General features: G+C 39.4%; 2 protein-coding genes across 2 annotated transcripts in view; both read left to right on the top strand.

Moving 5' to 3' along the window:
* dok4 (docking protein 4) overlaps nucleotides 1–10792 on the top strand; it is a 40163-nt gene extending 29371 nt beyond the window's left edge. The window contains exons 3-9 of the mRNA XM_029144197.3: nucleotides 1957–2064; nucleotides 2451–2565; nucleotides 2863–2982; nucleotides 4335–4524; nucleotides 4991–5129; nucleotides 5510–5627; nucleotides 6094–10792. Coding sequence (XP_029000030.1) covers nucleotides 1957–2064; nucleotides 2451–2565; nucleotides 2863–2982; nucleotides 4335–4524; nucleotides 4991–5129; nucleotides 5510–5627; nucleotides 6094–6239 — 936 coding nt within the window. The 3' untranslated portion in view covers nucleotides 6240–10792. The remainder of the gene's footprint in view (nucleotides 1–1956; nucleotides 2065–2450; nucleotides 2566–2862; nucleotides 2983–4334; nucleotides 4525–4990; nucleotides 5130–5509; nucleotides 5628–6093) is intronic.
* Nucleotides 10793–13321: 2529 nt separating this feature from the next.
* Nucleotides 13322–16348, top strand: part of nadsyn1 (NAD synthetase 1) — an 8957-nt gene continuing 5930 nt past the window's right edge. The window contains exons 1-9 of the mRNA XM_029145219.3: nucleotides 13322–13513; nucleotides 14352–14412; nucleotides 14544–14660; nucleotides 14832–14885; nucleotides 14991–15080; nucleotides 15405–15456; nucleotides 15576–15664; nucleotides 15765–15882; nucleotides 16315–16348. The exon at nucleotides 16315–16348 is cut by the window's right edge and continues 98 nt beyond it. Coding sequence (XP_029001052.1) covers nucleotides 13429–13513; nucleotides 14352–14412; nucleotides 14544–14660; nucleotides 14832–14885; nucleotides 14991–15080; nucleotides 15405–15456; nucleotides 15576–15664; nucleotides 15765–15882; nucleotides 16315–16348 — 700 coding nt within the window. The 5' untranslated portion in view covers nucleotides 13322–13428. The remainder of the gene's footprint in view (nucleotides 13514–14351; nucleotides 14413–14543; nucleotides 14661–14831; nucleotides 14886–14990; nucleotides 15081–15404; nucleotides 15457–15575; nucleotides 15665–15764; nucleotides 15883–16314) is intronic.

The raw sequence follows: 16348 nt of genomic DNA, 5'->3' as shown, positions 1-16348 counted from the left end.
AGGTGATACGCTGCAGAGAGTCCTCTGTATGGACGGGCAGATGCATCAGCAAACAGAAGTTCTCAAATTAGTTGTTTGCTTTGTGTGAGCTCATACCTGTACTGTACGGTAGTCATCTGAGGTTAAACAGGTTGCCGTCGAACCGATATTGAATATACAGTTGATATCATCCTCACCATCAAGATCTTCTGTGGCCTGCTTGAGCATCGTACTTAAGATGATGAAGAGAGTTGTTGCCAGGACAGGCCTGCTTCACTCCATTTGACATGGGGAAGAGTTCAGAGGTGGGTGTTGAGTTTGAAAGCCACCGATCCCACAGCCACCCTCTTCTTTTCTTCATCTGCTGTCAGTGGCTGGCAAAACAAGTCGTTTGTCCCTTCCAAGAGTCCATACGGGGCCAGAAATGTAGGCAATATTGGCTACATTTGTAGTGTAAATGTAAGTAGAATTACTGAATTAGTATTAGACATGTTGTGAACTAAACTAATACACAAGCTGGTGTTAGAAACGATATTCCCGACAGTCCAAGACAACGCAAGACTTCATTAACGCTGACATTGCGCGTTAACGCATTTTATTATTAATATTTGGAAAGTCAGTCGGTCACTGGCTCTAAATACTCATACAAACAAGCGGAGGGTCACAGGAGGAGCGGGCCGTTGATCAGTGCTGGCCTGAGATACGTTTCTCAAACAATCAGAAACAGCGGATGGAGACCCTCCCTTGTGATGCACTGTCACAGGAAGAATACACGAGTTGTATGAAAAGAAGACAACAATAAAATTGACTGTGCTACAATGTGCACCATGTGCTAATACTCTGTAGAACTCGCTGTGTCATAAATAATCCATCTGCATAGAAATTATGGAGGAATGTGAGTGTTCCTTCACTATTAAATACTACTCAACATGTTTTTGGTCAACCCCCATTGAATGCTTTAATTTATTATTGTCACTACTCTGGACTCATTTTCTGTTTATTGTGACATCATTTCCGGTTTCTGTTCTTACCATATTAGTTTTCCGCTTTACTTCCGGTTCTTGTTTAACACACCTGCTCATCATCAGCAATCACTCACCTCTCATCCAGATCTTGATTCCACGTCTGTCCTTCGTTCCTGAGCTTTGCCCGATCCCAGTCTGTACCGTAGCCGTGTCTGCCAGTTACTGACCTTGCCTGATTTTGACCTGAGCCTGCCTGCACCCAGTCTGTACCGTCTGTAACCTTTGTTTGAACTGGACTTGCTGAAGCTACATTAAAGCCTTTTTACTCTACCAGTCCTGCCTGGAGCTGTGCATGTGGGTCCGCCATCTTCGAGCTGTTGACAATTATACTTTTTTAAACTAGTGATTAACAAAGAACGTAATGTGGCCTGGATTTTAGGTACATTAATACTTAATTTAGGCAGCACTTATATTCTTGATAGTAATTTGTATGTAATATACTTTTCCTGCTTAGTGGTTTTTAGTTTGGGCATTTATGTTCTGAGCTCTGTCCAGCTTGCAGTGATTTTTAGTTTAATATCCTTTGTATTCACTTCTGTTGTTTATATTATTGAGTTTAATTAAATGAAGTTCAGTTCTGCCTTGGCATATGTAGCCAGTGTGTAGAAAGTAAGTTGTAACAAACACAGTTTTGCACTGTATGAATGTGTGTATGTGAATCAATCATTCATCATGTATTTCAGTGTTTTACCAAGATAAAATAGAGATGTCAAATAATACACTTCATACAGTATCAATTAACCTGTTCCAGAACAATTTGGGGTGACTGTAATTCTATAGGAGCTTGCTCACATAAAAAAAAGAAATATGAATCAGCTTTTTCAGTTTTTTACAGTTTAGCTCTTGAAGACCATATCACTGTTTAAATAAAATAAAAGTAAAAATAAATAAAATGTTAAACAACCATATCACATGCTTATGTTTGTGTGTGTACATGTACTGTATATTGTAGATCTATCGGCGTTGCTGGCTGGTGTTTAAAAAGTCTTCAAGTAAAGGACCTCGGCGTCTTGAGAAATACCCTGATGAGAAGTCTGCCTACGTCAGGGCCCTTCCTAAGGTAAGTGAGTGTGTTGAGGGTGGAGTATACTCTGTATTGCAGGAGAAAATTACAAGTAAAGCGTTAATGTTGGGTCAGGTCTGATTCTTGTTCTCCTGAGCTTGAGCTCAGCAAGATTCCACAGACCCTCATCACTATTCCTCTATAGACACACAGTCCTCGTCTCTCTCAGACTTCACTAATCCTTCATCATTTCTTCTACATTTGAGAGAGGGTTTCACTACTGTACAAGTTACTCACATACAAACAAGTAATAATAACTGGTAGTTATTTTTGTATTTTCCAGTGATTCAACAAATACAGTGTAATCATGTAAGTTTTTTTGGACTGAGCATATCTTCTTCAATCTTTAATCCTGGTAAACCAATGTATACTTTGTTGCATAGGTGACAGAGATAAGCAATGTGAAGAATGTCACACGGTTGCCTAGAGACACCAAGCGTCAGGCTGTGGCCATTGTGTTTACAGATGACACCTCACGCACCTTTACTTGTGAATCAGGTAATGTATGGACACACACACACACACAGTCGGGTTTCACATCTACGTGGGGACTCATCGTTGACGCAATAGCTTCCCTAGCCCCTCACCCTAACCCTAAGCATCACAAATAAAGGCAGACATCAAACGGCCTGAAGGCGCAGGGAAGCGACACTCTCGTCTACTGGGGAAAACTCCAACACATGGAAGTTACATGGAGTTCATCACAATCTCTTGCTTACTGTAAGTTAAGGTGCCCTGCAAATAGTTTGAGGAATCATCACTAAGCAAATGTGATCTTGCTATGTCTTTGCATAGAGCTGGAGGCAGAAGACTGGTTCAAGACACTGTTGATTGAATGTCTTGGCACTCGCCTCAATGACATCAGTTTGGGCGAGCCTGACCTGCTAGCTGCTGGTGTACAGTGTGAGCACACAGGTAAAACACATAAGTAGCACGCACATACATATACTGAAGCAAACACTGAGTAAGTTTCTACCATCACCTGAGACGGTTCGTTTTCTAACTTGAGGGATTGCATGTTGACTGAATGTTATCTGTGGCAGATGAAGTGATACAGATGGTCTCTGTCTGTCTACAGCCTCCTTTGGTAGAATGAAGCTATTTAGCGTGCCCTTAAAACAGGAATGAGAAATCAAAAATGAGCCCTCCAACTGTTGGAGGTGTTGTCTTTGCACAAACCAGGCTAGATATCCACAATAGTTCTAGTACTGACCTCTGCCTTTAATTATTTGTTTTGACCACAACATATTAGTATTTAGTCAGAGAACAACCATAGCTGTAGCTAGCAATACGTACAGTAGACCTAATTATAAGTGAACTAGCGATAACAATTTTTCTGCTAAAATAAATTGAGGTAGTTAGTCAGTCAACAAGAAACAAGAGAATGCTTGCAATTGGCTGCAAATAAACTTTAAACATCTATATCTGGATTAAAATTATATTGTTTTTATTTTCAATGGTGAAAAATGCATTTTTTTATTTATTAAACACAGTGGAGCTGCAGCTTAGGCATTTATCATGGACAGCAATGTGCTCCAGTGATAAAGAGAGCTAAGCAGCTACTGCCGTGTTACAAGGTGCTGTGTGGGCTCAGGTCCTCTACAGTGTCACACTCTCCAGCTACAATCATGGGGTCAATTCACCCACGAAAAAAAAAGCAGGAGCAGATAAACAAAAAAACAAGGGTGGGCCTAACAATGAGCCCTGAATCCAAAACAAGGACAAGAAAGAGAACAGAGGCAGTAATATGCTTTAAATAAATGTTTCTGAATTTATTCTAATTGGTGGATGAGTGTCTGCTGTGTGTAGAACCCAGAAGTCTGTCTGGGAAAAACTTGTGTCTCAGTAAGGCTTCGGGAATTCACCCTCCACAGGGCTCAGGAGAGGGCTTTGATCCTTCATCTTACATCAGCCAAGGGTATTAGTTTCTTCTCATAACCCTGTATCAGACTGGTGGAGCCTGATACAGACAACCTTCATTACTAGTTTTAATTCCAGTCGAGCGAAACACAACTAAGACAAAACTATTCCTGGATTGTTCCTGCACCGAGGACATTCTGCAAACTTGTTTTTTTTACAAGTTTATTTATACAAAGTTCAAGAACAGTAGCTCTCCCTGCCCTAATCTGTCTGCTAACACTTTAATATGGCCTACAATAAACATATATGCCTGATATGCCCAACTTTCTACTACAATGTCATAACAATGTAATAACTGTTTTATCCATAGTAAACAAATAACAAGTAAACAATGATTGTCTCCTCAGAACGATTCAACGTATTCCTCCTCCCCTGTCCTAATCTGGACATCTATGGGGAGTGCATGATGCAGATCACCCACGAGAACATTTACTTGTGGGACATCCATAACCCTCGCACCAAGCTGGTCACCTGGCCACTGTGTTCCCTGAGGCGATATGGACGAGACGCCACCCGCTTTACCTTCGAAGCTGGACGGTGAGATTGGGAATTGAAAGGGTGGGGCGTGAGCCAGCTTCCCTAATGATGCTCAGCTTTACTGTTAGTTCCTATGGCAGTTGACATATGCCTTATTAGTGAGGTACAGTATGTAAGATGAAACAGTTGACTTGTGTGTGAGACTATAGCCACCCATGTTGGACTAAGCCACAAGAAAATATCAAATAGATTAGATATTGAATCAGTACTGGACCAGACATCTTCATATGCACCTCTTTGAAAACGACAGCCTACTGTCTTACAATATGGGCACACCAATGAGTTTCAAAGATTTTACCTTGTTTCCTACCACATATATATATATATAGGATACACAGTATATGCTACTTGACAATACATGTTTAGTTTTAATTAATTTTTTTTTCTTTTTTTTTTTTTGCTTTGGAATTTGGACCACTTTAACACACTGCTGATGTTAGAGACTGAGGCTTACTGTTGTGTATAGGATGTGTGACAGTGGTGAAGGCCTCTACACTTTCCAGACTAGAGAGGGCGAGCAGATCTACCAGAGAGTTCACTCTGCCACACTGGCTATTGCTGAGCAGCACAAGAGGGTCCTGATGGAGATGGAGAAAAACAGCAGGGTGAGAGCCTGCTTACACATATGACACAAATATTAGATTCTGTTTCTTCTTCTAACAGATGTTTCACTTTAGTATTTACGTATATTGTGCAAATATCTTTAACTTTAAATCTGTAGAATAATGGTGTTGGGGTTAGTTTTGAACAATCTGTGACAACTGCACAATGTAACTTTATTTTAATTAAATAAATGGACTAAAATACTAGACATTCTTTGAATTAAGTCATTTAAAACAGCAAAAGGGTCAAGGGTCAGTTCACTCTCCCGAGTGAAAACCTTCCATCTGTTGAGGCAGTGTCCTGATCCACAGTCCAATAACTATTGATGCAAATTTTTAATTATGGTATTTAATTGTTTTCCAATGCACCTTTGCATGTACAGTTGCTCTCTAAAGGTTCAGAGCCTGGCTCCTACCCCTGCACCCCCACTGCAATCCTACCCCGATCCGCCTACTGGCACCACATCACTGGGAACCAGACCGGCATGGATCCTGGCAGCGGTAGACCACAGACACACACGCATCAGTTTTTAGACAAAAGTTGTCTATTTGTTTTTCTTTTTAGGTGTATAACATATTTATTCACTGTATTTGTGTACAGGTATTCCAAAACAGCATGTTTAAAGTGGGGTTCAATAATACGCTCTTACTGACTTGATTTTTTTTAAAATCAGATGTGAAATATGATTTATGGCTTATCTGTGTTTGTGTGTTAATGTACAGTATGTAGTCAGAATCTAATTAAAATAGATAATATTCTAAAAGCAGGAGATATACAGTATACTTCTGTACTCATTTGGGCCACACTAGGATTCATATTAGACCTACTTTAGCAGCGCTCCCTTTCGTGTCGTCATAAAATTTTATAGTGGTTTCCTTTTCAGACACTCAACTGCAACACCTACCAACACATGTACAGTAAGTGCTTGGTGTGTCAGTAACAGCTGTGGTTCTGCTCTGTGTGTAGGTGATGCTACAGAAGATGACCTAATGTCCACCCGCCTGCCTCCTGACCGCCATTCCACGTTGCCCCTCATGCACACACATGCACATTCCTATCCACACATACACATACCTTCCCCCACATGCTACCCCACCTACCCTGGACAGTGACACACACATTCCAATAGGTGGACCCTTAAAAAGGCACATGCATGCAAGCACACCGATGTAAACACATCTTGAATACAAAAAGTAGGAAATGAAATCTGTGCAGAGGACACGACTGCAGAAGATAAGGGCACTTGGCAGTTTTCCATTCACCTGTTGTAAAAGTCTGTCTGGCTCTCAGTATGCTTCAAATCAGCAAAGCTGTATTACATGTCCACGTACAGTACATCTGAAGGCAGAAGTATTTATACTGTACCTGTTCCAAATAGCTATCGTTAAAGGTGAGGTGAAAAGCGTCTTTTAGAGCAATGGCTGAGGAACTGTACTGAATATATTGTACCACTGGATGTTATTGTTCTGTAGTTATGATTTTATAGTAATATATATTTAATAATATGAGATATACATCATCTCAAATGTTGATGCATGTATTTCTGTACTCTTTGGACCACACTAGGATTCATATTTGTACTGGCTGGCCTACATTAGCAGCCTTCTCTTTTATGCCATCATACAATTTTATTATATTAATGTTCACCTGTATAGTTTTGTAATATATTTTTCTAAATAGCATTATAATTAAGGAATATGTATGTGTTAGTGGGCACTTAATTTTCCACATGTATTTGTGTTTGTTTATTTGAAACAATTTGTCTAAAAGATGTGTTGGCCTTGTTTATGTAATTCATCCCATCTAAGACAGACTTTTCAACTCACCTTCAAACTTGGCCATTATGAACAGATAAAAACTTCTCAGATGTGTTGAGAAGCACATGGACTGAGGCATGTTAAGGCCCAGGTACCTGACCTACAGTAGTTTAAGATTTTCTCAGCAAGATTTTCAGATTCAATGGAACAGATTTGTTTACGTGTGCATTGTATACAGTAAGGTCTGGGTCTTATTGCTGCCATAGGATTAAGCTCAAGAAGCAAAACGTGGTTTCGAATAAATCCCACATGGACCTGGACTGCATGGTGTTTTGGTAACACGGCATGTTCTGTGCTGTTAATGGACATACAGTACACAGGATACGCACAGTATCAGCACCAGTTGACACAGTACAAAGTACACAACAGTTTTGAATCAATGCCTTTAATTTTGCTGATAACTGATGTGACTGCTGTGCTGCAGTCATGAACTATTCAGAACTGTGGAATAAAACTGTGATCAAATTCTAATTATTGGATTAACGCCTGAACTGCATCTTCATCTTTAGGCTTTCTCTGGTATCCACTCTCTCACTTCTACAGTAACTACTTAAGTTTTGTGTGCTTTTATTGAGCTATATTTGCACAGACATGTTATTTTCTTAGGTTGCTCAAAGGTTCAATGTGTAGAGTTCAGTAGATATAGATTTTTTTAAAGCTGACATCTGCCACTGGTTTTACATTTGATACCATACAGGAATTCACCTGACCTATCCATGACCCATGACCTATCACCCATTTCTGAAAAAACAAAATTCAAACATTTGCCAGGGTGGAATTGGAACAGTGATATATTTTTTTTATGCAAGGGTATGGTTTATTTCTGTCTCATATAGTACATTTGAAAATTGACTCAGGGTCAGGAAAAATGTATAATGGACGTATTTGTTCCAGAAGTCACTAGAACCTGTCTAGAACACAACGACTTAAAGATCAACTTTAGTGATATTTTCTGGCTGCTTCCCTAGGGTTTAGTTTAGAAAGTACATGTAATGATTAGCTTGAAAGGTGCCCGCATATGCAAAATCCACTTTTTGAGCATTCTGGTACACTACATTTCTATGATTCTCTGGTTCACGTTAACACACTCCAAGTGTGTTAGAAGTGCTACTTATTTTAAGTTTCGTTACTTTAGGTGTTTAAGCACAATTTCTGTCGTAGTTACAGTGTACCGCGTCAATCCTTGACAACCACTTACAGAACCACCTGTCAACCTGCCCAGACACACGCAGAACACCAAACTAGTGTTTCGGACGCACACAATTGGACAAAGTGGAGCTGCAGGATAGCCAGGGCCGGCTCTGTCAAATGTGAACTAGGCAGTTGCCTAGGGCGCCACCTGCTGGAGGGGGTTCAGGTCCTCTACAGTGTCAGACTCTCCAGCTACGATCATGGGGTCCACTCATCACCAGTCGTTCGGTGTTGTTTTAGCCGTTAATGGGCCATTAGCGCGCTGTTAGTTGCTAGTTTCAGGCAATCAACAACATGGTGGACGCTGGGACCTGTGCGCTTCTGCAAAGATGTGTGGGCATCAACTGCACATGCTATAGACAGACAGGTTACTGGAAATACACACTATGAGACCGGCAGTGTGGACCATCTACAGAGCTTGATGAAGTGAAAAGTTACAGACCCCTTATTGAAACATCAAGGTCTAATTCATTAGCATTATTTAGCACGAATAAAAGCATGTGTGGGCCCCTTTAAACCTTCCTTCTGTTTGCCAATATGAAAATCCAGCATCTCTATGTTTTTAGCTGAGAGACTTCTTGGGATGACAGGTTTTTCAACTAAAGATATACAATGGTGGTTATAGTCTTTGTCCGTCTGTTGGGCAGGAGCTTCGTCTAGACAACAACATTATCACCATTCATGTTCTCTACACAGGGGAAGCTAAGGGGAGGGGGGTGGATTAGAATAATTCTAAGGGCCCACGAACCAACATTTCACCAATGAAAATGGTAATAAAAATCATCTTAATCCAGATATTGATCTTTAATTTGTAGCTACTTGCCAGCATTCACTTGTTTGTATGCCAGTGGAAAACTAGTAAGTTCACTTATAATTAGGTCTACATATGCTGCTAACTACAGCTATGGTTGTTCTCTGAATACTGATACGTTGTGGTCAGAACAAATAATTAAAGGCAGAAGTCAGTACTATAACTAAACTGCAGACAAAGATTTTGGATATCTGGTTTGTATGTTTGCTGCAGAATGGGTGAGGTAGAGAGCCCAGATTCAAATGTTCGAATAGGGCCCAAAGCTGCTAATGGTGCCTGTTTGTACATGTACACAAACAGCTAAATTCATCATCAATAATTAAATGTTTTAGTCTTCATTTACCTTCTATCAGGTTGATTGAATGGTTTAAATAACCAGGTGTTATTAACAAGTGCTGACTTGTTTCCAGTCTGTCTGATCATCTATCCAAACATTGATAGAAAGATTAAAACAAGGGTCACACAAAAATATTCTTTACGGGGGTATATTATTATGAAAATGAAGGTCAGTTTTACCATGACATTGAACGAGTATGTCTATTATTTTCAAACTGTGTGATAATCAAGGAAGGTGAGGTCTGGATAGGTTCATATTTGTCTATCTCCTTGTAGGACTTTACTATAAATGCATCTTACTTTGATTTATTTCCAGTCTTACATCAGAATGTTAAACCTCACTCCCTCCTGTCTGCTTCCACCACCAGCTCTCTGTTTGACCAGTTGAGAATATTGGTAGTAAAGGGGAAGTGAATACAATGAAATTTTATTGCCTTTAATCAGGACTTTGACAGACTGTCAGGACAAGAAAGGCTGAAATCTGGATCGTGTATTTTCTGTGCAAATGTCTATGTACTTTGCAATATTTTCTTTAACATCACTTAACATGACAGGGCTAAAGCATTTGTTAGTTGTTTACATGATGTGAGGTATGTATTGTTACTAGATGAGTTTTTGTGTACTTACACACTGTATAACCTGAATTTGCTGCCCTATTGAGAGAATCTTGTACATACATTTCTATTTATGTCATGAGAAAGAGAGAGAAAAAGGATGTGTGACATGAGGGATTATTAAAACATGTGCTCATTTAAAATGCAAACACTCACTATGTTGCAAGCAGTAATGCATGTCTTTGCAGTACATAAATCCACACTTGAACATTGAACAAAAGCAAAACATATTTATTGTCCAAACTTCTACCATGTCACGTCTCATTACTATCAATCTTTTTGTTTTTACATGCTGCTGTTTTATTTTGCTTGATAAAAGAAATTTAACTTTATTGATGATGTTGATTAATGAAACACCCGTCTTCACAGAAAAAAAGCTAATTTTTTCCGTAAAGGAAGTTAGAAAAAACCTGAGCAAATTTGTTTGTGTGGTACTCTTCCATATTTGGAAAGCCAACAATTATTTCACCATGGGAATATAGAGTATATAGTATTATTATAAATATTAATGCAATGTTACAACATACAGAACGTCTTCCATGTTGACACAGATTTGAAATGGAAGTGGCTGGGTTTGATTTGGGTTCACTTCAAGGGTGTTCTTATAAAACTCATGTCCAAGCTAAGTGAATGGCAGTGCAGACATATTTAAAATCCCAGGACACATGTTCAATTTGCATTTGGGTAGTGGAAATGCCAAAATGTCACATGACAAAGTCCTCACTGGAAGAAATGGCTAATGGAAACAGTCTGGAGAAGGGTCTGACAGCACCAGACAGGTGTAATGTTTGTTTATGTTTTCACAAGTTCTTCCTGACTGATGACAGTGTGTTTTAATTCTGTTACACTGTCTACATTAAGTGCATGTTTTGAAAAAAATAAAGTCTGTTACTTACTTCACTGTGTCATTGTATCAGTTCACTGAAGGTGGAAACATCTATTACTGCCACATATCAGCTATGAGCTTTTATGCTGACAGTTTACTCTCAATTTAAATCATGCTGATGTAAAAGTTGGTTAGTATTAAACTGAAACAGGTGCATAAATTGTGATTGAGTGAATACTGGTGTCTGGGACAACTAACAGGACTGAACTGTTTACTAAGATTTAGTCTATATGGAAATGAGAACTGATGTGAAGGTGGTGTATTATCTGAAGGTGGGGTGGGCAGGCATCATGTAATGGGAAGTCAAGCATATTGTCAGGATCCTGGCCTTCTGCCCTTCTGTTTCTTCTACTCTGGACCAGGCCAACTCCCACTCTCTCCCTCAGTAGACGCTCAGTAATCAGTTCATTTCCTCACACCTGTGCCTGCCCTCTGCTCCCTTCATAAACCTCCCCAGCCCATCAGTCTGTGCTGGGTCATTACCGATAACACATGTCTGTGGCCACATGGACTGTTGGCCTGGGGACTTTCTGTGGACAGGACTATGAGTTACTGAAAGTGTTGCATTTACAGAGGAGGAAACAAGGGAGTGTAAACTCTTGGAAATTTACGGTTTGGACTTGTTTACTGTATATACTCAGTCGTTAAACTCCGTTAGTCACGCTTTGCTGTGCATCTAAGACGTGCAGGAGTTTCAGGTTCCTCTGGTTGAGAACTTGTTGGTTAGTGCACATTATGTAGTCTTGTTCATGTTTAGCCAAGGACTGGAGCTGCCATTTTGTATGGCAGGTTGTAACACATCAGGTATATGGGTTGGATTGCTTTACATGCAGGAGATTTTCTGTTCTTGAACTTTGTATTTCTGTCAAAAGCAAATCTGCGAGAAAGGTATACTTTGAAGGAGCCTCCAGGAATATTTGCAGTATCATGTCCTCATCGGGCTCCACTGAGAACAAAAGTGATGAAGATTGTTAATATCATGTTCCACTGTGCCTGATTAAAGGTTAAGAAAAGTAACCAGCCGTCTGGCCATAGGATGGAGGGCTTGAGCTGGGGTAAATTTTTGAGAACTGGCTGAAAGACACAACTTGTGTCGCGCAGAGTCCTGGTTTTCCATGCTCAGCTAACGTGCTCCTGTAGGAGATGCGACTCTGTAGCTCTGCCTTCAAATGACTTGACCCACCAATTAGAATAAATTCAGACACATTTATTGGAACTATATCACGTTTTAATTATTCTGTGAATTACCTCAATCCAACAACAGTCACACACACCAAAACTATCATGTACGTTTTCAAGATGTTGACCGATTCCCAGTTGCTGTTGTTCACTGCTGTGCTTATCCTGTCCAACTTAGAGTTACATACTAAATTAAAGTCTCCTCCTGCTATACATGTAGGTTTTGAACAAGAATAGGCAGATAGGGATTTGAAGATGTGAAAGAAAGGGCTGTCCATATTACTACTACATACTATATACATTTCTTCTTTGTCTTTCAGCTGTTACAATTAGCACAGTGTATCATCCTTTTCCATCTCACACTATCCTGGGCATCTTCTACTTGGACACCAGCCTGTTGTGACTCGGCTTCTACGCCACCAGGGGCAGCCTGGTTTCACCCTTTTGCTCTTGTGTCCTTGTTTCCTGTCTTGTGTTTCCTGTATTAGTTTGATTGGGTTCACCTGTCTTGTCTGGTATTTAAGGTCTCAGTTTGTGCACAGTCTTTGTTGGTGCATTACTTGTTACTCGTTACTCATTATGTGTTACTCATTATGTGTTACTTGTTACTGGTTATGGGTTACTTGTTACCTGTTGCAGTGTCATCGTGCTCTTGTGCTCTGTCCAGGTTTGTGTGTTTGTTCACTGTTTGTGTTGGATACTGTTGTTTGCATGTTTTGTGTTTTAGTATGGCTACTTAGTTTCCTGCTCTGCAGTGATCTTTAGTTTAGCTGTGAGTTATGTGTTAGTTTGCATTTTTTGTTTCTGGCTTATCCTGCAGTCTCAGCATCCTTTAGTTTGTATTGTTCTCAGTCTGTATGTACTATTTATTTATTAAAGCACTTATTGTCAGTCCTGTCTGTGGGTCGTGCATTTGGGTCCTCCCTCCAGTATAGTTTGAAGGCCTTTGTAGCCTGTTCCCCACTCATAGTGAGTGTGTTTTAAAATACCGTTCAGTCCAGTTTGACCCCCGCCCGTAACACAGCCAGCCTCATGTTTTCTTAATAAACTTCCTATTCCTATTAAACTTATCCAGAATTTTTCCATCACTGTCAGTGTCACAGTTTGGGCTGAGTTTACGTTTTAAGTTGCAGTAAGAATACTTAAGTCTATGTAAAAATGTATTGAATTTTTTTTATTGTTTATATAAAATATGCTAAATATAAACTCTCTAGTTACTTTTTTCTAAGTTTTATAAAATAATAAAATAGTGATCAGTTTAAAATTTCACGTAACTAATACAGTATCATAGTATTTATATTGTGCAGTATCATTACTTCCGTTCAAAACGCGTGTCAAAGCCCTTACTCTATTTTGGTCGCTCTGAGCACCCGTAGCTTAAACCGCAGTGTTTGACAGCACCGGGGTCGATTAGCGCGAAGCAGACAAAGTACTGCAACTGTCATTACAGCAAAACCTCTAAGTACAATGGGTCGAAACGTGACTCTCGCTACCTGCTCGTTGAACCAGTGGGCTTTGGATTTCGAAGACAACATGAAGAGAATCCTGAAGAGTGAGTGGCAAACTGTACACTTGTATCCGCTGAGTAACGCTAGGGTCCGTGTACATTTTCAGTTTTGTAACAGTACGTTTAACAGATTTCCCCCCGGAAAACGACATTGCTTATAGCTACAGTATAATAAGGAAACAAACAAGGTAAAAGTAATTGAAATCTCCCATTCGCTTATAAGAGTGCGTGTCAGTTTAAATGCATTACCTTATGAAGTCACAACAAGCTACTGTACAATATGAGTGTTTCAAAGGTATTCTTGACCACGTTAACTAGTGACCGACTGTCGAATGCTGTACTGGTTGAACTTAGTAACGGCAGCTGTTGGAACTAGAAAAACAGCAGGTTGCCTGTCTGTCCGTGCCGACTTGTCTTGCTGTCATTATCTGACGTAAACAAATAGAGAGAGAGACAGGAGTGAGTCGACAAGACAGATCTGAGCATCATCACCATCACATCACAAAGTATCAATTCATTTGCTGAAATAGTTGGGTGGGTTAAAGTCACCTTAAAATGATTTTGATAGTTCCACTGTGTTAGTTTCACATTTTACTGGATACCAGAAATGGTTCTAAGGTGAGAAAAAAAAAACATCTGAAAAAAAAGTTTTGGGGGGAAAAAAAGTCATCAAATATGATTCTGGAAACAAACAGCTCGTGTACAGTATCTTACTCAAGTACACACCTAGTGGGATCAAACTGCTGACTTTCTGCTTCCCACATGGTTTGGTTGACTCAGCTATTTTAGCTTTCACATTTAAATATTTCTATTTCATTAGCAAATGATGAGGGATTATTGTATCCCCTTTTAGAAGTCATTATGACTGTGTGTTTCTCTGCAGGTATTGAAATTGCCAAGAGTCATGGAGCAAAATACAGACTGGGTCCAGAGCTGGAGATTTGGTATGATGTAAAGATGCATGTTTAACTTTAACATCATTGTGTGAATAGCACATTTAAAACACAACTGCTTGGAGGTTCATTTGGACTTATTTTGCTTCTACTGTGTCTCTCTTCTTTACTACTTTTTATAGTGGTTATGGCTGTGCAGACCACTTCTATGAGTCTGATACATTGCTCCACAGTTTCCAAGTTCTGGCAAAGCTTCTGGAATCTCCTATCACACAGGACATCATCTGTGATGTGGGAATGTGGGTATCTGTCAGTTACAACATATGGGTGATTGTAAGATAGAAGAGTGATCCACTGTTCTTTTTAGAGGACATGGAACACTCTACATTTACAACCCTTTCAAAATTAAAGTTGTATTAACTTAATGTGCCAAATGTGACATTGAGTATTTTGGATTCTGTTTCTCTTAGGCCCATCATGCATCATAATGTGCGCTACAATTGTCGTGTCCTGTTCCTCAACAAGTATGTTCGTCAGACTCTTTCATAAAATGCAGTTTTTGTTCTATAACTATCAGACAGCGTACTGTACATTAGATGATCACGCTGCATGTTTCTCCTGTACTGTAGAAAGATTCTGCTGATCAGACCAAAGATGCTGATGGCCAACCAAGGGAACTACAGAGAGATCCGCTGGTTCTCTCCTTGGAACCAGTTGAGGTTGGGCATCACTCAAATCCTACCAAAGACTGTTTAGTAATTATTTTGTCAGCCCTTCTTATTGTTGCATCAGATTTTCTGAGGACACAGACTGTTTGCAAATAAATCAGATGCATCATTCACCCTTTTGTATGTACTGTATACCACACAATAGAAGATACAATTTAGATATTTAAACAAACAAGTAAAACCTTCATAAGCCTAACTATTTTGTGCTCAAGTGTAAACCACAGTATTTTTTTCTTTGTCCTGACTCAGTTGATACTTCTAGTTTGGAATGATATGAGCACTAGAGAAGGAAATTATTTTGCTTTCACCCTAAAGGAAAGTGGAGGAGTACTTCCTGCCCAGAATGATCCAGGAAATAACAGGCCAGGTAAAACCTAGTATTTGTGATTAATCAAAAGAAAATCATTAGTAATTCTACAAACTAATTTTGCACAGTAAAGATAGAGGCTTTGCCCTTTTGATTTCCTTATTTTTTGTGTTCCATAGGAAACGGTTCCCTTTGGCGACTGTGTTCTGTCCACGAAAGACACCTGCGTCGGCACTGAGATATGTGCGGAGCTCTGGAACCCTAAAAGGTCTAGAGTGCTAGGTGGTCTAGGTTGTAGTACAGAACAGTGAACAGTGCTTAACTCATGAATAACTCATGAATGAATGATTACTTTTTGCTTTCCTCAGCCCACATATTCAGATGGGTCTGGATGGGGTTGAGATCTTTACTAATTCTTCTGCTAGTCATCATGAACTCCGCAAAGCTGACCAGAGAGTCGATTTGATCAAGTCAGCCACTACAAAGGTATTCTTAAGCAACAGGTTCTTAAAATATGTAAGGTCATGTAAAAATATGTAAAATGTGAGAATATTCCTGTACTTAATTTGCATATTTATATCTGTTCATGATCAACCTACTTTACAGAAGAATAATTTCTTTATTCTGAAGTCAATGAAAATGTCAGCGGATTAAGGTTACTTATACGGCTCAATAAATAATACAGTTGTATAAAAGTTATTTAAAAAATTGTGTGTGTGCGTGAATTAACTACCGGTAGTGACAACCAAAGGTAATAATCTGGAATTAAAAGTATAGTGACAATCCCAGTACTGTAAGTATGAGACATATACGACTTGTTGCTGACATGATATCCTTTGTTTGTGGTATATATATTTTTTGTATGTTGTAAATTTGGCTAAATTCAGTCTTACATTCAGTGTTTTGTTATCGTTCTAGAGTGGAGGTGTCTATTTGTATGCCAACCAGAGGG

The sequence above is a fragment of the Betta splendens genome, chromosome 3 (assembly GCF_900634795.4).
Source record: "Betta splendens chromosome 3, fBetSpl5.4, whole genome shotgun sequence".
In the NCBI taxonomy this organism is placed as follows: Eukaryota; Metazoa; Chordata; class Actinopteri; order Anabantiformes; family Osphronemidae; genus Betta; species Betta splendens.
Note: the sequence above shows the minus strand (reverse complement) of the source record. Positions and strands in the feature narration are given on the sequence as shown.